At 46.6% G+C, this 20635-nt stretch overlaps 1 protein-coding gene across 2 annotated transcripts in view; it reads right to left on the bottom strand.

Annotated features, from left to right (window-relative positions):
• The window catches only part of GALNT14 (polypeptide N-acetylgalactosaminyltransferase 14), a 67426-nt gene that overhangs the window by 20572 nt on the left and 26219 nt on the right, over window positions 1-20635 (bottom strand). For both annotated transcript variants that reach the window (XM_035321926.1, XM_035321927.1), the window contains 3 exons: window positions 7369-7467; window positions 2291-2358; window positions 484-549 (listed from right to left, as the gene is read on the bottom strand). In XM_035321926.1, the coding sequence (XP_035177817.1) occupies window positions 484-549; window positions 2291-2358; window positions 7369-7467 (233 nt within the window). The remainder of the gene's footprint in view (window positions 1-483; window positions 550-2290; window positions 2359-7368; window positions 7468-20635) is intronic.

Raw genomic sequence — 20635 nt, 5'->3', positions numbered from 1 at the left:
TAGATGCTAACAGCATTCACAACTTCCCCAGAAGACAAAAGGGAACCTAAACACATCTTTCACCTGCCCAGCACCACATACGCTTGCATGGGGTGAAGCCAGATCCTCAGTAAGACCATGGGGGTCCCTGAATGGAATCCCAACAGCTCTTAGCAGAGAGTTGAGGTTGGAACCGTTTGGGGCCAAAATTACACCTTTCTTGGCCTTCCAGCTTAGGCACTGCTGACCTGCAGCTCAATAGGAACATATTTTCTACCAAGGAAAACGAGGGGACAGTCCACTTTACACACAAGAGGACACACTTTTTTAGGGGAGAGAGGATAGAATCCGTTTCAGTTCCCAGCCCTCCATCATGTCTCCCTTTATCAGTACTTTACCTGGGCTTTATCGGTGCACTCCCTCCACTGCTCCCACCACCACCACCTGCTCCATCACTCTCACACCTCCCACCACCTGTACGGGCCCGTGGCACCCGGCTCTTACCTTCACGCTGTCTGTTCCGCAGGCATTTCACCTTGGGCAGCTTGGCCAACAAGCGGCAGTCGTCAGCTTTGGAAGCACAGAGGGAATCAGTGTCACCTGGCAGCACTCAGGCAGCCACAGAAATAGTCCAGAGAAAAATTTGGAGCAGGGAGGGGACCCTGCTGTGGGGTGACCAGTCAGGTGGTGCACAGTGGTTCTATCCCTCAGCTTATCAGGACAGACAGAGCAGCAGCTATCACAAAAGTGGTGTAAACCCAGGGCATTTACACCATGAATAGTTGAATTGCACTATAAAGTCAGTGCAGAAAGAGAGTTCTGGCATTTTGCACATTAATGCAAATGACTATTTGGGGTAACTGCAGAGCATCATGTGAGCCTGTGGTGGGGCTGGAGGCTCCTGAGGTGACTGACCCGCATCAACCCTCCTAGCCTGATTTTCCCTTAGCAAATGGGAGGAGGACAGAGCACGAGCTGGGCTGGATGCATTGGCAAGAACATCCAACACAGCCCCTTTTCCTCCACGTGCCCATCCTACCACCTCCTCAGGCTCAAGTGCACGCTCCTCTGCCCTGATCCCTCCTTCCAGCCCCTGCCTGCGCATGCTCCTCTGAACCTATTCATCCTGGTTCAGCAGTCTTTGCTTGTAGACATATCATCATTCAGTATTTCCCCAGAACTTATACGTGGAGCTGAGGTTATCTGTGTGCACCAGAGGAGTAAGGGTGGCAGAAGTTTGTTACATATATATCATAGAAAGTTGCTGGGAATAGCAGGAGCCCATGAGCATGTGCCATCTGTGTGCAGAACAACCTTGTCCCGGTGAATAAAAGGTCAAAAAGTTGGGCTCAATGACCCTTGTGGGTCCCCTCCAACTCAGGATACTCTAAGGGGCTGACAGATGTGAGAAAAGAGACATCACTGGGACTGAGATAAAAAGCACCAATTGCTTGGAGTGGGTTGCAAGGAAAAGCTGACCATATGTTTACACTGCATTATGCAAATGTATGTATTTTATGTAAATGTATGCAGAATATATTCCAGGAGGCTCAGACTGTCACAAGAAAGAAGAAGGGGCCAGATGTAAGACAGCTGAGAAGTGCTGATTTTGAGCAGCCAAGAGTTCCCAGACTTGCCTCACCTGGCCTCCAGTGCACTGGAGTGGCTCCCAAGCTCACTGCAAACTCTGCAACCCCCTTTCCTGGTTCTGGTGACTCCCAACCCAGGCAGCAATGCCAGAGAGACAGTCAAGAATTGGATCTGCTGTGAAATCTGTCCCTAGCATCCTCCAAGGCAGTGCCTATTAACAATATCCAAGAGCAAGGTGTATGTGTACTTTTTTCTTTCTTTCAAACAAACAATCTGGCTTGTTTTTCACATTTTCTAGTAAATATCTACATTTTGCAGCTCCTTGAAATGTGAGTACCACAGACCTCTCAGTTTTGGTGTAGTTTTTTATTCTTTTTATGCATAAAACAGATTTTTTGAGCACTTACTCTCTGCACCTGCATCTTCCACTAGCTCATTGCGTAAGATCTGTAGCTGGGGACAACCAGTGCCTTTCCCTGAGAGCCCTCAGGGATACAGCTATGGACTTGTGCTGAAGATTGGACCTATTGATTTCACTTGAGTCATCCTGTCAACCAGGAGAAAGTGGCAGGAGGATGTGGGCTATGTCACATACAGTGCTATAGATGATGCCTTTCAGAAATTGGCAACTCATGCAAGAATTCCTATTCCTATTCCACTCCTGTTTACATTTGTGAAAATCCATGAGTGGTTTCTGGTTAACACAGAAAGGATCACTTACGATCATCGCTGAAGTCATCCACCAGTATGATTTCATGGACGAGGTGCACTGGGGTGCGGTTCAGCACGCTAATGAACAAAGAGAGAATCTGTGACAGTGCTTGACCGACTCAACAACCCAGCAAACAGGGTAGAAAATCCTGGGAACCAATTGCTGCAAAAGCACAACCAGACTTGTATTTCCATAAAGGATATATGAGAGAAGACCAAGAAACCAGTCCCCCACCCCCTAACCAGCAGTGCCCAGGTATCAGCTCTCTGCAGCCTGACCCAAGAACTGAGCACCTGATATTCTTGGGAAATATGTGAGATTCACCCTTACAGCATTTGTGGCAGAGCAGCCCATAAAGCCTGGAGGAAGAGGCTTCAGCAATCTGTACTGTGCACAAAGTTTCCTTTCCATCACCCTTCTACCTCTCCTGGGGCTAATGACATGGTGTCCGCTGCCAGCAGGGCCAACATAGAGAAAATTACTCGGCTAAAACCCATCATTACAAGGCTCACAGCTGTGGCAGGACGACTGTTTTTATCAGTGAGCTGATTGTGCTTCAAAGGCTGCAGAGAGGATAAGAGCAGGTTGTAGCCTGCCTATGTGATAAAATAAAGAGGCTGGATGACGTGGTCCACAGCTCCCCCAGGGGTACAGCCACTGGGAAATGGGGCTGAAAGCTACAGTCTCCTCTTAATTACAACACTAAGGTGGTTCTCTGTATTATTGAAGTGGCTGGACCTATTCTTTCCCTCTCTCTCACAGCACAGAGGTCAGCAGACCTACACATAGATATGTATAATCCTGCCCCAACAGAGGGTCAGGGCTGACTTCTTGAAGCAGAACCCTCAGGGCTTGGGTCAGCTGTCCTGGTGCTGTCCCCTCCCAGCTTCTTGTGCACCCCCAGCCTCCTTGCTGGCAGGGCACTATGAGAAGCTGACAAGTCCTTGGCTTAGCGTAAGCATTGTTCAGCATGAACTAAAACATCAGTGAGTTATCAACATTATTTTTCTCCTAAATCCAAAACACAGCACCTTATCAGCCAGTATGAAGAAAATTAACCCTATCTCAGATGAAACCAAGACGATACCCACCCCTTATTCCAAACCATTTACATCATGCTCAGGTCTCATGCATTCTAATACATCCCAGTTAATCCCCATGACCTTTACTGTTTTTTTTATGTGTATGTACACACATCATTCCTTTAATCTCTGGGTCATCCCTTCAAAATGTCTTTTGAGTTCATTTTGTCCATGATACTGGGCTCCATCTGTCGTAACAGCCCTTCAGGGCAGGAGAGATGGTGCGTGGTATTGGAGTGTTGCATACTGAAGCCAGCTCTGGTTTCAACACTGCTTTATTTGTCCAGTCCTATCACTGCTGCGTTTTGCTTGGTTCCATAAAAATCCCTTCTTCATTAGTTTGGATAAGACCACTGATATAGCAATGATGGCATATAGCACTATGTAGATATATAGATACAGCAATTGCCACCATCAAATTCAATTCATGGGCTATTGTTGCCCCAATTCAAATCCCCTTGAGGTACACATCAGACTTCCCCATCCTTCTAAATTACCCACCAAGTGCACCCAGGTCCTTGACAATAGATTTTAGGAGGAAATTCTTCTCTCAAAGGGTGATAATGAACTGGAAAGGTTACCCAGACAGGTTGTAGATGCCCCATCCCTGGAGTTGTTCAAGGCCAAGTTGGACGAGGCCCTAGGCAGTTTGCTCTAGTGGAAGGTGTCCCTGCCCATGGCAGGGGCATTGGAACTAGATCTTCAAGGTCCCTTCCAACCTAAGCCATTCCATGATTCTATGAGCCCTAAAAATGCAGAAGATGTTTTCAGGGAGCAGTTCTGACACTCTGACAGCGGGTCAGCATTTCTCAGTCATCACCTGGAATACTAGTTGCATTGCAGAAGGGACCCGTGGGCATTGAGCCTCGGGAACTTGTTAATTCTCCCCATTGCAATGTACTGAGATTTGTTGGGGGGAAAAATAGGGGAGTGCAAAGAAGCAAGAGTGCAAAGGGGAGAGAGCTCAAGAGCGTGAGAAGGGGAAGGTTAAGAAAGAAAAAAAGAGGGAAAGGGGGACAGAAAAAGAGAAAAGGAGAGAAAGAGAAAGATGAATCCTTTGGGAGTATAACAGAGGATTTCAGGAGCCAAGGGTCCCAATTATCAAGATCAGAATGAGAGCAAGAAGAAAAAACGCTCACCAAAATGAACTGCTTCAACAACCCAAACTGGCTAATTATGTATAAAGTGAGACATCACACCAAGAATAATCATAATGAGCTCTGATTACACTGTGGCTTTTGCATTTCATTCTTTCAAATACCCACCGTGCTTTTTGAAATTCAAGAGTTCTCTTATGCTAACATCAAAAGGTAAAAGTGCTTATGGGGCTGTATACTTAGTAACCATGAGAGATGATTAGCAAAATAAAAAAGTCCAAGGCTTAAGCAAAAAAAAAAGTCAGCCCAAAGTGCTAATTATAGAGTTTCTGAGCAACACCTGGCTTGTTTTTGCTCCTTTAATCAGGCTCATTTCAGTTATGACACAATGCCGACATGCTGCCAGAGGAAGGAGGTGCGTGGCTTTGTTATTTCCCTGTCTCAGGAGGGCCAGGGTACAGGCAAGGTGGCTGCACAGGGACAAGAAGCAAGGTAGTGGTGGTGCAGGCCATCAGTGAGCTTTCAGGCTCTCAAGCCTGAAATAGCAGCATCCCTCCTGCTCAGTTTCTCTTTACACTCAGTCCTGTGAGAAGTGCTCCCTTAGCAGGACTGGTGCCCCATCTCCCTTTGGTTTAGACAAGCCCAGCAATCTCCTTTTGAACCATTTTTTACTCCTGCAACTGAGGTTGTTAACAGACAATATTCATTCTGCAGCAAGGTTGGAAAACCTAACTTGCTGAGGAAATCTGATTTATAAGCCAGAATTCTTCTACCAGCCACAGACACACCACCTCTTTGTGTCCATCCACCTCCCACCCGGGTTATACTACAAATGCACCATGCTCTGCCCACGGAGATGTACCGATGAGACTGGGGTAGATGAGGGCCTCCTTAATCGCTGCTGTGCTCCAAGCGTTTTGAGATACTTGGTCACAAGCTGCTCCAAAAGGCACAAAATAGTGTCAGGAGGATGCTGTTTTTACTGGCCAATGGACAATGATCTGTGTTATTACAGCCACCGTGGGATGGAATTATCTGGAAGACCTCATTAAACGAAGCATTTGCTTCTGACAGATCAGTCAGAAGGCACAGCAACTTAATGCACAGAGGCTGAAGAGGCAGATGAACTCCCAGCTGGGTCTGAACACAGACAGGGAGATGGCACTTGTACAGTCATGGCCAGAGAGCATCAGGGAAGGAACCACATCACCAGCAAGACTTGCCGCCAAGGGCTGGTGGCCCTAGGATTGGTGGGATCAGAGCAAACCTGAGTGCTGCAACTAGAAGGAAAACATTAAACCCTGCTCCTGAGATATCAGGGACCAGAAGAAGTAGGGTCATTTCCTAGAGTGTAGGATGGCAGCCATGGGAGAGGCAGGGGGGATCCAGGCATAAGGTCTAACATCACTCCTGACCATATCTGCCAGAACAGTCAGGTGCCAAGATATGGGGGGAGATGTGACTGGAGTCTGTCCCTGAGCTTCACACATTATGAATGCTCTAGAGGATGGTTCTTAGCTTTGCCTTACCATCCTTGTTACAGCGGCTTTTGGAGGATGGTAACCCCACGCAGGGCACCATAAAGGTAAAAGAGAAGGTCCAGTACGAAGGAGCTGATACACAGCATAAAGTGTCAGTGTTATTCCCACCCCAAATCCACGCACCCTGGGACAGAGAAAGCAGTGATAGATAATTAAGTGTGAAGTGAATGAGATGGGATTGGGCAGAGAACCATAAAGCAAAGCAGGAATTCAATTTCAGGACTGTCTAACTCACTTTTGGAACTGGGTGTGCTCACCTGAGGAAGGATGCTGTTTCTAGAGGAGCACTGATTGAGGATATGATGGCAAACAGGGCACAGCTGAAGTCTCCCCCTTGCCAGCAACCCAGTCTGACCAGTACAGATGATAGCAGGGGCTCCCTGGGAATGTCATGGTTTAACTGACAACTGTCCTGCAGGCTGGACTGCTTTTGTATTGCACCCAGCTAATTTTCCTCCCCAGGGGCAAACAAGAGCTGCCCCTGGGCATCTATGAAAGCTTGAATTCTATGGCCTGACTTGCTGCTAGCCAAGCCTTCACTACGTGGGCATGAAACACACCTGCAAAACATTTATTACTGGCAGACAGCAGAGCACACATCAGCTTTCTACAGATGAAGCCACCAGCCAAGACCTGGAGACAGGTCTCAAACAGGGCTCTTTGAAATCTTCCAAAGGTACGATAGATAAACCTCATTAAATCTTTCCACAAGAGAATTCTCATCAAAGCATACACCAGGATTAAATGCTGATTTTAAAAATGTGTGGTGAAAGTGAAGCCTTTACTCTATCCACTACAGCAAAACCCAGACAAGAACACACTGATAAATGAAAGAATGGCCACATGCCCAAAGCACTCCAAAGCCAGAAGAGCAAAGAAATTATCATTGAAAATCTCATCTGCATGCGCTCCGTTAAGGCTTCTCAATTAGCAAGCCTTTCTGGCATTTGATACGTCACTGGAGAAGCTCAAGCAGCAATACCAGAGCAAACATCTGCAAAATAATAGACCTCTCTAGACACTGGGGACAACACAGAGCCGAGCACTGGGACCCAGCTGAATTTAAAAGCTATTATCCCAAGCTGTGTGTAATCTCTTGTCCTTACCCCAAGGGTGCCCAGTGGTAGACTCTGCAAAGAGAGCACAGCTACTTGCTTCCTGAGCATCTCACTGTAAAACCTGCTTCTCAGAGACCAGATTGCACTCTAATTTCTCCTGGTAACTGTTTCAGATCATAGCTGGTTGGTCCAGTCACTTTACTGCAGTGAGTACAAACACATTCTGCCTTTACTCACAAAAACCTTCAAGTCTGCTCACCCTTTCTAAAAGCATCTACCAATGTGCTCCAATAGACAGGGAGCTCTTACCTCCGAATGGTCCTCAGCAGGGTAGACCTGGCCTCATTGTGGAAGGTGATGATGATGCTGGTTGGCGGGAGATCCTGGTGGTAGCGCAGTGTCAAACACCTGGGGAGAGAAAGAGGAAAAGGGCATTCAGGTGCTGAAATTCAAGGTGGGAGCAGAGGTTAACACAAGCATTAACACAAGCCATTAACACTAATAAAAAAAAAAAAAAAAGTTTTTCTGCATCTGCATGAATCTTTTCTGAAGGAGTCCAGACACCGTAAAGCAAGTCACTGAGGATTGAAGCAGAAAAAAAAAGTAATTGTTAGGAAGGGAAGAGAAAGGAGCCACTCAGCTTGCAACCCTTCTCTAACCACTGCTTCCCATCTGGCATGTTGCCTTGGGGCCATCAGGCTCCAACATTCACAGGCAGTGGGAACACATCCTTCATGCAAAAGGTGAGGCCTTCTTGCAGAAAATCAGCTGCAACTAGACCTTTTCTCAGTGGTTTTGTGAGCTTCACAGGGATATGTGTTGTATCAAAAGTGTTGGGTTATCACGATGAGTATTTGTCTTTCTTAAATTGAACCAGCCATTTTGTAGATACTTGCTCCATCAGGATAGAAATAAATACTCTTAATACTTTATTCTCATACTTAATTTATACCAAGTACAGAGTTCTGAAACTACAAACAGCACAGAAAAAAAAAACAAAACAAAACTAGAAGTTTCCAAAAAGTTTTCTTTTTTCTTTCCTGAATGCAATTTTGCAGCTTTGTTTTCCAGCATTCCTGGACACACGTGCAGACTGGTCCAAGAGCAGTCAAAACTTGACAACTGAAGCTTTGCAACCTGGAGCTTTTGGCTTGTCTTAGGTCACTGTCAGCCTTAAGACATGCCACTGGCAGGAGTGAGCCCCACACCCACCCAGACCTCCACAAAGGAGGTCTCCATCACTGCAATCATGCTTGTCCAACAGGTTATATAATTCCAAAAATAATTATAATAATAAAAAAAGACATCTTGGGTGGGACAAAATATTTGCAAGCTCACCCTATATCGGTTGTTGTCAGTAACACACATCAGCTGAGCTTTGCCAACCCAACCTCACGAGACGCAGACTGCTGCCACTGCACCGCGTGCTTTGCTGCGCACAGGCTCAACCCTCCCGTGCTTTGCAGAGCTGCAGTGACAGACTAGGACAATTGCTCTCCCCGCGCTACTTGTACAAAATTATCAGCTGGCTGTTCCAAGCTGGGTCTTTCCACCCGCTTCCAGCACAGCACTGGGCAGTGGGAATCTGTGTAGCAAATAACGGGAGGTATTTCAGGAAAAGCATGAAGGAAGGTGGTAGGTACTAAGCCATCGATATGTTACTACGATAGTTAAGAAGCTAATAAATAATGCCACGGTGTATGCACGATGTATCAGCCACCAGTGGGAGTGCTGCAGATATTGCATGCTGGCTGAGCCTGCAGCGATGCAATGAAGGCTCCTGTAGGTGACAATAACTTGTCTTTAAAACTCCAGATGTGTATGCATGACATTGTCCTAATTAGACAACACGCAAGCAGGAAACACTGAAACTTGCTATACAAACCCATCCAGAGCTCTACAACCCACTCCTAACTTCTGTTTAATAAGGCTTGTAACTTCCCAACGACAGGATGGATGGCTGAGCTGCCATTACTGAGTGCAGTAGTGCAGCAAGTGCTGCTACTTGCACCCAGCAAAACTCCCATCATCTCTTGGGCTTGGTATTTCCTGCAGTTGGCCTCCTCTCCCCCTGCCCCTAATTTAACAGCAGCTACACATCCTGGCTCCTGAGAAGGCAAATTTCAGTTTAAGTTGTTGACTTTGAGTGGTTTTTGGCTCTTGCTTAGGTAATAAAAACCACAGCTTGGAAAAGCATTAAATCCAGCATGTCCAGAATTATTTTGTGTGACAATTACATCTGGGGTAATTTCAATTTAATACCTCACTGCAAGTGAAAATTGCAGTATGCAGCCCTAAAATTGCTGTAATAATGAAGATAAACCTGCTACGAGCTGCCTGTGCCACCTCAGGCTGTCACTAGATAAATGTTTTGTGCTGCTTTTGGTATTTCATAGGTCACCCAATTGCCAACAACAATCAAAAAAAAAAGCGAAAACACCCACAACATTTTCAGGAAACCAATGAAAGAAAGCTTGAAGGATATTTTTTTTTCAGGTTGTACCTAAAAATACACACACACACGAAAATAAAGTATATATTATTAGCACCAGCTTGGAGCAGCTGGCACCCACGAGGCTGGGGGCTGAAGGCTCCCACTCCAACCAGCCCAGAGACAGCACCCAGCTGGAGAGCCAATTATTTCCTCCTAAAAGCCAAGAAGTCAAGCTTTCACTTAATGGCAAGTTTCACTTTTCTGTTTTAAGGTTATTTCCCATTCAAATTTGAAATAATTTCAAAGAAAGTTGCTTATGGAAGGGACACGCTGGCTGCAGACACGCAAGGAATGACCCTCTGAAAATCCCAACCCGAATGGGCCAGCACAGGAACCACAAACCCTCTTGCGAAATCCCAGTCTTTGAGGTCTCCTCAGTGCCTCACAGACTTTCAAAGACCCCATTTTGAAGACATTTTTCTTATGTTGTTTTAATCCTTGTGCTCTGGTCAGAGACCATGCTACTATACCCCCATGTGAAACAGGATGTGTTCACACCGCTGATGGACAAGCCTACAAGCACTTCAGGTTCCAGCTGACTTTCCTTGATACTGGTCACCTCTCCAAGCTTGACATGCCACTTGAGAGAAGATGTGTGCAAGAGTCACAGCAGTGCAACACCCATGAGCTGAGCAGTACAGACTCAGATGTTCTACCAGAAGCAGAGAAGAACTTGGTGGAAAAAAAGGTAAACACACACAAATTCCTTTTAGGTCACAGAAAAAGTAAACTAAATTACGCTAATCTCAACAGCAACCTCAAGGGAGAGTTAATATTAACACCAAAGTTCCCAACTTGTATCCGCACTGGAAGAAGAGGGCTTGCCAGCCTGGTGCGTGCCTCCAAAAGGGTTCAGGCAGTCAAAAGTCAAAAAAGCTGCCTGAATGACCAGCATTCAGACTGCCACCAGGGCAGGCACTGCCAGTGGGAACGGGGGTTCAAATCAAGGGCAGGTTGACACATAAGGAGATTTTACTCCACAACTTCTGGATATTCAAACACTGTTATATTTAGGTAGTACACAATTACTATTTCCTCTAATTTGCTGCCTCTTTCCTTCTTTCCTTTTTTCCTTCCCTTCTTTCCTTTTTTTCTTCCTTTCTCTCCCTGTTTTTTTTATTTCCTTCCCTTCCTCTCCTTTCTCTCTTTCTTTTCCCTGCAAGATAGATAACTAAAAAAATCATCAAAAAGCTAAATTTGAAGAAAGGGGAAAATGCAAAAAGGAAAAAAAATAGTCTTCTGTGAACATGATGTGCTGCTCACCCGTGAAAACTCCAGACTAACAAGATGATGCATTTATAATATATTAGAAATTACCTGGATTTTTGTATTTGGGAAAAGGGGAGAGGAAAAAAACTACTAAGCTACTTAGCAACCTACGACAATGGAAGGAGGGAATAGCAAGGCTGCATTTGAAAACCAGACCGCAGGTCTTGATTTTCAAAGCAGCTCATGAATAATTTAGACTTGTAGGGCCCTCCACAATGATTTGGGGTCTGTCTTGGTTCTTGACTCCCTCCCACCTGTTGTGGTTTAAGCTGGCAGGCAGCTAAACCCCACAGAACCCTTCACGCACTCCCCCTCCCAGTGCAGTGGGATGGGGGAGAATATTGAAAAGAGAAGTGCAACAGTTCATGGGCTGAGATGAAAACAGTTTTAGCCATACAGGTAAAAAAAGGAATTTAAAAAAAAAAAAAGGAAAGAAAAGAAAAACAGACACCAAAAAAAACCCACCACAGTAACAACAAAAGGAGTAAACAAAGCAAGTGTTGCACAACAAAGTTATTGCTCTCCACCTGCTGACTGATAGCCAGCCAGTCTCCAAGCAATGGCACACTTCCCTCCTCCCAGCCAACACCCCCCATATTAATTGTTCAGCATATCACCATAAGGGATGGAATACCCCTTTGGGCAGTTTGGGTCAGCTGTCCTGCTTCTGTCCCCTTCCCAGCCCTTAGGCACCCCCAGCCTCCTCAGTGACGAAGCAGCATGAGAAGCTGAAAAGTCCTTGATTTAGAGTAAGCACTGCTCAGCAACGACTAAAATATTGCTGTGTTATCAACATTATTCTCATCCTAAATCCAAAACATGGCACTATATCAACGAGGAAAAAAATTAATTCTATCCCAGCTGAAGCTAGGACACCACCCTTCCATTCTCAGGATTAAGACAAAAAAAAGGAACCAATACATGTGAAAAAATAAAACCAGAAAGAAAGAACAACAAAAAAAAACACTTCATTTTCAGTGGAATTTTAAACAGTGGTCAAATTTCTGATGTCACTCTACTGGGACATCAAAGGATTTCACCTGTGGAAAGTAAAAGCAAAATCTGTTACCTTGCACCTTCCTGGAAAGACACCAATTCTTTACTAAAGAACTTCACAAGCCAGGAAAACCTCAAGTTACATTTAAGACTATTTTATTCGATGTAAAGATTCATTAGGGAGAACACTTTCCAACCACAGCTTCCTGTCACCACACAGCAAACCAAACCAGAAAAGGTCTCCATTCTCAACACACTTCTTAGTCAGATCTGGAGAAGTCCAAACCCACTTCAATGCTGAGATAGCTCAAAGAACACTTCAGCGTGCAGGTTTCTGCAGAGCTTACTGTGATGGGATGACTGGCTGGGTAGATGAGGGGTGATCAGTGGATGTTGTCTGCCTTGACTTCAGCACGGCTTTTGACACCGTCTCCCATAACATCCTCACAGGCAAGCTCAGGGAGTGCGGCCCAGATGAGTGGGCAGCGAGGTGCATTGAGAGCTGGACGGCAGAGCTCAGAGGGCTGTGCCCAGGGGTGCAGCACAGTTAGAGGCCTGCAGCTAGCGGTGTCCCCCAGGGGTCGGTACTGGGTCCAGTCTTGTTCAACTTAGTCATCAGTGACCTGGACGATGGAGCAGAGTGCACCCTCAGCAGGTTTGCTGCCGACACAAAGCTGGGAGGAGTGGCTGATACCCCAGCGGGCTGTGCCCCCCTCTCTACTCAGCCCTGGTGAGGCCACACCTGGAGCACTGTGTCCAGTTCTGGGCTCCCTAGTTCAAGAGGGACATGGGGCTACTGGAGCGAGACCAGAAGAGGGCTACAAAGATGATTTGGGGACTGAAGCACCTGTCACATGAGGACAGGTTGAGAATATGGGGCCTATTTAACTTGGAAAAGAGAAGACTGAGGAGAGACCTCATTAATGTGTATCAATATCTGAAGTGAAGGTGCCAAGAGGATGGAGCCGGTCTCTCTTCAGTTGTGCCCAGTGACAGGACAAGGCAACAGGCACAAACTGAAACACAGGAAGTTCCAGCAGAATATGAGAGGGCACTTCTTTACTGTGAGGTGACAGAGCACTGGGACAGGTTGAGGTGGTGGAGTCCCACCAGGGAGGTGGTGGAGTCTCCTTCTCTGGAGATACCTAAAACCCACCTGGATGCCATCCTGTGCAGTGTGCTCTAGGTGATTCTGCTCAGCAGGGGGATTGGACTGGGTGAGCTTCAGAGGTCCCTGCCAACCTCGGCTGTTCTGTGGTTCTGTAAATTACTTACACGAAGTTATCAAGTAATCAATGGCACATAATAACTATAAGACAAGCAGTCAATACATTTTGGTGGTCAAAGGCAAAAGGATGCTCTAGCAGAGAGTGATCTGAGAGTGCACCTGGGAGCACCAAAGCACTTAGTGATGAAGCAACACCCCTCTGAAATCACCAGTGAGCCCTGGTGTGGTTTATGGAATGCTTTTTCTCCCCTTTAAGAAGAAGGCAACATCCTCTCTGTGTATCACAAGGAAGAATGTACCTGGAGGTCAAGGAGGAGACTGGGCACCTCCATGGATGGTTTAGGTGTCAGCACACCTGGACACCTTGAGAAAATGTGTGGTTTTGAAACCCATCAGCCAGGACTAACCAGAGGCCACCACTTCTCCCCATGAACTCAGAGAGAACCACCCCTGCCACCACCTCCTGCCCTAAAAAAATAAAAACACATCCTCCCCTTCTCTGGTGCAGCAGCCACTCCAGCTGTGCGATGCTTTCCTGCCAAAGGCTCCTACAGATGCTGGTGATCTCACAGCATTGCTTCTGCTCCACTACATCATTTGTTCCCTAAAAGTCCAGCATGTACTTTCTGTCTGATATTTGAAATCACTTACTTTTAAATACAGCCTGTCATTTTTAGATGACTAAGAGTGTCAAAAACTCTTCCTTTGCAGGATGAGAAAAACAGATCACTTAGGCCTTATATTTTCCTGTATTTTTACTTTTAGATTCACTAAGAGCTTTGCTTTTCGTTTATCCTGGAATTGCTAACTCCTGCTTTTTCTCTTTCTTAAAGAAAAAATGAGCCAAGACACTGTTATTCAGTCAACTCTGCCAAGCTCTGTCCACCAGTAGTCCCCAAATTCAGCCCCCACCACTTTGGCACTGACAACACGGGTGTAACTCAGGCAAGGTGAGCTGAACGATTCCACCAGCCCCTGTGCTGCCTCCCCGTCAAGCCTCAGCATCCTGAACAAAAAACAGCAGCACCCATGCCCAGATGCTGCTAACCTTGAAATGCAGAAATTCATCTACAGGGCTCGGTGACTGGCAGGTCACAGTCTTTTATTAAATCCCCAGCTGTCTTCACCTTCCTGCCGCCCACCCTCCTCCCCACGTCATGACACAAAGATCACTGCACCACAGGCAGATTCCTTGGGATGAACTTTTATCTCTGGGTTAACATGTCACAGAAATGGAGCTAACTAACTGGGGCTCTGTTGGTGAAAAAGGTTAATATTTTCTCACATCTCATGCTTGGAGAAATAATTAGCCTTGGCACTACTGGCTCTGCCATTTCCTGAGAGCCCAAGTGAAAGAGAAGAGGCTGAAGAGACACTTGGCACTGATGGATAGATGGCCACCAGTCCAAATTTGGGGTGACAATACTTCTAAACAGCAGTTGCTTTTCAATGATAACTTGCAGCAGAACATTAATAGGGGGAAAACTCTGCTTGCACTGCAGTCCTCATCGGGGGCTCATCACTGCACAACATCTCCCCACAAGGCTGCTAAGAACTGAATTGGGATGCTTTTTTTTTTTTTACCCCTTTCTTGTGTAAATGAAAAACAAACAAACAAACAGCAAAAAAAAACACAAGAAAAAGAAAAGGACAAGGCAGGGATTATTTCAGATCAAAATAGAACTGCTTTGTGCATGCATTTTTCTTGGCAAAGTGTAACAGTGGTGGGTGGGAGGGTGCAGAACTTCCAAAGTGAAATCAAAGCTGTCTCATGGAGAAATAAAATCAAAATAACTCATGGGAAGAAAATCTGTCATTTGGGGAAGGGACAGAAGCTGTTTTCACCTTTTTTTTTAAATCAGCAATTTTTGTAAAGCTAAGTATTAGTTCAAATAAATTAAAGGTGCCCCCCTGGACTCTTCTTGGGAGAATGTCTGTCCCATGCAGATGCTCCTCCTACCCAGTGAAACACTGCAGGGCTGGTGCAAGGAACACCCTGGATGAACATTAAGTGCAGGAGGTAAGAAGCCTACTGTTATACCCCTGGTGTTTGCTGGATCAGTTCAGAATCACTCCTCTGCCAGGATCCAGACTCTGTGAGCAGAGCCTGCAGGACACCAAGGTCTGATGGGCTCTGCTGAGCCCCCGTGACCTGGAGACACCTTTTAGCTAAGAACAGAGCTCAAGAGTGGTTTCTCCTTGGTGCACAGACAGGTGCCATAACTCACTCTCACAGCACGGTTCTCTCCTGCACTTTCAGATATAGCTAGCTTTCCTTCCAGAAAAAAAAAATAAAATGAAGAGTAACATCCACTTAACTGACATCTTTGTGTATCCAAAACCTTTACCAATCTATTTCCATGAGATCCTCACATAACCTAGCTCACTCCTGAATTCCTTCCCAAGAATCACCCTCATCCGTTTCACTCATGAAAAAGAAAACAAGAAGGAAGAGTAGGATTGCAAATACACAGTGGCAGAATAAGCATCACCATTTGCCATTTCCCTATGGCATCTGTGATCAATTCACAAACCCTGCTCCTGAACAAACACCAGCCTCTAGTGCCCCTGTACCAGCATCTCTTCCCGGTACCATCTCCACTTAAAGCCCCTCAGCCTGCCTCTCTCTGGGTAGGCTCCCCAAGACATAAGAATGTGGCACCTCACAGAAGTTGAGATCCTGGAAGAAACCCCATCCCACATAGGGAAGGACAGAGTCTTTGGGACAAGACGACATTGGGATGATAGTCTGGCCAGCAGCATTGACCAGGAACAATTTTCAGCCTAGATTGAGACAGCTATCTCAGAGGAACTGCAACTTCTCAATGCTCAAACTCACCATATCACATTTTATATAGTCCATTCTCATCACTTACTCTCCTCCATCACTAAATGAAGAAAAAAGTCTTCAAAAGAAGACAAGTAGAAAAAGATATTTGAAAAAGATCATCAAATTCATTGAGTTTCGTCCCCTGAAGCCACCAACCTGTCTCAGAAAACATCAAGTCTAGCTGGCCTGCTCCTCCACCTCCACAGGCCACCAGACAACAAACACGGGACAAGAAACATCACAGATGCTGTCACACGCTCGGGAGGTCACAGCCATTCCCAGGACGGGGGCTTGGACACACCAATTGTTGGCCAGGACTGTGTATTTCCAGCCTTACCTACAGCCCGTGGGTCCCCAAAGAAACTTGCCACTTCGCCAACTTCTTACCAGGTCTCCACATTTGGATGAGACAGCAGCAAAAGCTAGGTCTTTAAACTCCAGGTATTTCAAAGCACGTTAGTCAAGGCTTGATGCTGAGTAATTTTGCTATACCAAAGCATTTTCAAGAAGCCTGGGAGCTCAAGAGCAAGTTTTGATCTCTTTGACACCAGTGTGAAAGAGGATAATCTCACCGTGATGCCAGCGAGGCTCACCTAGATAACAGTCTCAAAGGCATCTAAGCTCTGGATGTCATTTGGGGATGCTGCTTGCAAAGTACTTCCCCTTCATAGAGCACCTCCAGGCCAACTCCAGTAGAAACAGGAGAATGTAAAATTTAGCTCTTTGCAGTGCTAGAATTATCCAATTAATCTTTTCCCTCCTCTTCTACGCAGCATTAATGGGTGGATACAGGGAAATTTTGCCTCTGAGACAAAAGCTCTGGGTCCACTTATGGTCATAGGTTGGTCAGGTTTGTCCAAAAGGCTCGTAAAAGCCAGTGTTGGTCCAAGAGCAATGAGGAACAAACTGGCCATTACAACTGTGCCAGAGCAGGTGTCCAACAGGAACGGGAGAGATAAAATAACCAGCATGCTGTGTCTGGAGCACACTGCACACCCATGCTCAGACTGTGCCTCACCCTTAAACCTTTGGACAGATGGGATCTTCTCAGTTTGCACCCTCTAGATTTACCTTTTGGCTCCATCTTTCAGTCAATTCAGAAGCCTCAGCTCACCAGTAACATACAGGTCCCACCTGCGAGTGACAGCAGGTATAATCTCTAGCAGAAAATTGTAAGTGGTAGGTTTTAAGATGAGGAGCTTGATACTGGGTCTTTTATTAGCAAAGAACAATTCATTCCAAGTGAAGCTGACTATCTTTGCAATCAGACTATAGCCAAGGCCTGAATTCCCAGAAGTACTTTAAAACAGGATAGCTATGATTAGAAGAGATAATAATGACTGTTCTCTAAAAAGAAAAATAAACCCCAGCATCCCATGACGATCCCATCTTACTTAAGATGCTAGAGATGAATATCAAATGGTTTATCGGTGCTTGAGGACAGCCTATGGGGAGCCCAAATCTGTCTCTCTTAATGACTTTCAGATGCTTGGGCCATAACAGCCAGCTCATCGATAGCAGAAACAAAACCTTGGCCACTTTGGGCTCTTCCAATTCACTCCTGAAACACATGCCAGTTCCTTCTACAAGGACTCATCGCTCCATGTCACCTGGCAGAAGCACAACTTCACTGAGCAGTGTCAGCCAGCGATGGGACCAGGCTCCTTGCAGCACAGCTCTTGCACTTGCCTTTGATCACAGCTCCATTTGATGGATTTTTCTCACACTTTTATCCCTAGAGATCTCAGCCTAAGGAGGTGATGGAAAAAAAACACTGTCGAGCACTAACTTCTTGGGGTCTGGTGTCCAAGAGAAAAGTAATCGCAGTGTCCTAATGGAGACGCTTTCAGCCCAAATGTGTTTTCTGCTATTCATTTGTGTAACTGCTCACCTGCAATGTCCCATTGTGCTCTTGCCTGTAGTTAGGAATAAGAAGGAAATCAAGACCAAAGGCAAAGCAACCTCAGGTCCTATCTTGCCCAGCTAATTCAACCTAAGCATACCTGCTAGCACGACATCCAGCAACAGGCCTCACACATACAGCATCTCATCCAAACACGATAAGTTTTATTTCTTAATGAAATCAGAAGTGTCCTGGCTTTGGATGCTCTCTGCCCTCTGTGGCAGTCAGGCTGAGGGAACATCACAGATACCACCTGGTCATATCCCTCCCTGAATGGTCTCAACAAGCACAGCCCCCAGCCCTGGGCTGCTCTCCCACCTGAGGGATGCCCTCTTACTAGCAATGCGTGAGTGAGGAAACAAGAAGGTCTTACAGCGTGTTGTTACCAGCAAAGGGAATAGGAGAGACTGCTAGGGAAGAGATTTTTAGGGGGCACAAGTTCATGTGATTGAGTTTATGCCTGCCAGAATGCTCTCAGTGTCAGCAGATGATGCAACGCCTCATCTTCAAACCTATTGGTACTCACTTCAACTGCAACTTGACTTCAGCAACTGCTTTTCTCTCTCAGACATGCACATACACACACAAATGCAGCCTCCAGCAGCTGTAAAATTCAAGCCCAACTGGGAAGCTAGGGCCTCTTGTAACTTGGGACTCTGGGAGGGAGGTTCAAAAATTCAGAGGATTATTGCCTTATGTCAGGATTTGACAGGGCTCCATCCTTGACTACTGTGCTCTGCCAGCTCTTGAGACAGCACTACAAATTTTTTATCAGAGCCGTGGAGGAAAAAGCACGGTGAACAGAGAAAAATCAGTCAGTAGGGGATGCCTGAGGCTGGCTAACATCATTTACACACTCACATACTGCAATGGCTAGCCAGGTCTGCTAGAGGCGCTTACAACTCCGGACACTACCCTTTTATGTATCACTCTTGTCCCCAGTGTCACCAGCCTTCTTCTCACCCAGCAGCAAGTGGAAATCCATACTCAGGCTGGTACTGGCCAAGACCCATGGCACCACTCAGCCCTGGTAGCTCTAAGAGCACGCTCACCCCTATTAAAGCCAGGAGCATGTCTGGGAGGCAGAGGTCACCGCACACAGCACGTAGAGCAACCATGCTGTGAGCACTGGGCTGCTGCACCCCCAGGGAGCTGTCTGCTGCAGATGGAAGGAGTCCAGAAGCTATCTCCAACAGTTCTTCTGGCTCTGGGCAAGGCATCCTCCCTGACAAAGCCTCTGAACAATGCTGGACAGCTCCACTCCACTCCCTGTGCACATGTACATGATGCTGACTCACAACCTCACCTGTTGTTGCCGCGGTTTGCTGGTGGGTGCTGCTGAAGGCAGGATGCAGCAGGGAGGTAATCCCAAGCTGTGACCACAGCAGCTGAACGGACCAGCCACTTGCAGCAACGAGCACTGCTCACACACTGCTGGGATGTGCCACCTATACTGGGGCGCTGCGATCATGGGAATTTCTTAACCTTGCCTCTTGCTGGGGATGTGATAATCATCGTGCTGCACAAAATAAATCCAGCAAACATTGCTATGCAACTGGCTGCCGGTACCATACACCACCCCATGGTGGGCTTTGCCTTCACCTTGACCTTTTGGCAAGGAGCTTGCTGCTCAGACTTGGCCAGGTTTTGTACATTCAGCTGTTGCTGGCAATTCTTGATGTTTGGCTGGATTAGCAAATTAAAATAAAAACCTCAAGGAAATCCTCTGCAACCATCCCGCTGTAATATCACACAGAGAAGCTGTAGGAGCATTGCTTCCATGTCCTGTACATGAGGACTATGAGGTTTCAGTCTCAGCATCACACTGTTTTGCAGCTCGGTAAGCCTTGCTGTTGTCATACACCATACAGAGGGGATAAAAGAGAAGAAACTCTGAAAACCTGGTGAGAGAACAGAGCAGGACCAACATCTAGCTGGGAAGCTGAAGGACAGCCTGCTCACCCCTGAGGACAGGCTGAAGAGGTGGGCAAGACTGTCTCCAAAGCCTCCTGCCTCTCACATGAGCCTTCTCTGGAGAAGACAGATGGGGAGCAGTGCCTCAGCACGACCCCCTGCACAGCAATGCACTGGAGCAGGGCACATCTTAGGATGCAGTTTCCCCCAGGGACAGCTGGGGCATCAGTACCTGCACGATGAACAAAGATTTCTTTCCATGCGGGACTTCTCAGACCCTGCACCTTCCTCCTCTCCCCTCTGTCCACCCTGACAGGTCCCTTCCTCCCTCCTCCACCCCTCTCCCAGCCTCTTCAGCACCCCCCTCTCCCAGGCATCCAGCAGCCCCGTTTGCTCGATGGCTGCTCCACTGCTTGGCTAACAGCGCATCCTCTTCAGCATTGTTCAGATGTATTCAGTAAATCAGAATCCAATTAGTGGGTTAAGGAAATTGGAAGCAAATGCTATTAGCACCAGCCCCTCCTACACGCTATGCCCTTGCTTCATCCTTAATGAGAACTTTTCTTTCTGCCTGCCCAGGAACAAGGTGTCAGCCGCAGCAGTGGGGGTGCAGCAAAGTGGCAGCTGAGTCCCCCTTCTCTTTTAGTAGGGCAGATGGTTAATAGCCCCAGCATTAATTCTCTCCAGGAATAGTATGCTCGCTCTCTGATCAGCTCCAACAGGCATCCATAAGGGCTGTCAGCCCTACTCTGGAAAAAGGAGCATCTGGTCCTTGCTATGAAAAGGGGCTAGAAAATTTAATTATACAACAACAACAAAAAGAGCACCACTGATTGCTATAGGGCTGAAGGGCTGGTGTTGTTTCAGCATTTCAGCCCAAGTGCCGCACTGGATCTGTAAGAATGCAAATTCAGTCAGGTCGGACTCCTGGTGCTGGGTCTC

Source organism: Oxyura jamaicensis, chromosome 3 (assembly GCF_011077185.1).
Source record: "Oxyura jamaicensis isolate SHBP4307 breed ruddy duck chromosome 3, BPBGC_Ojam_1.0, whole genome shotgun sequence".
NCBI lineage: Eukaryota > Metazoa > Chordata > Aves > Anseriformes > Anatidae > Oxyura > Oxyura jamaicensis.
Note: the sequence above shows the minus strand (reverse complement) of the source record. Positions and strands in the feature narration are given on the sequence as shown.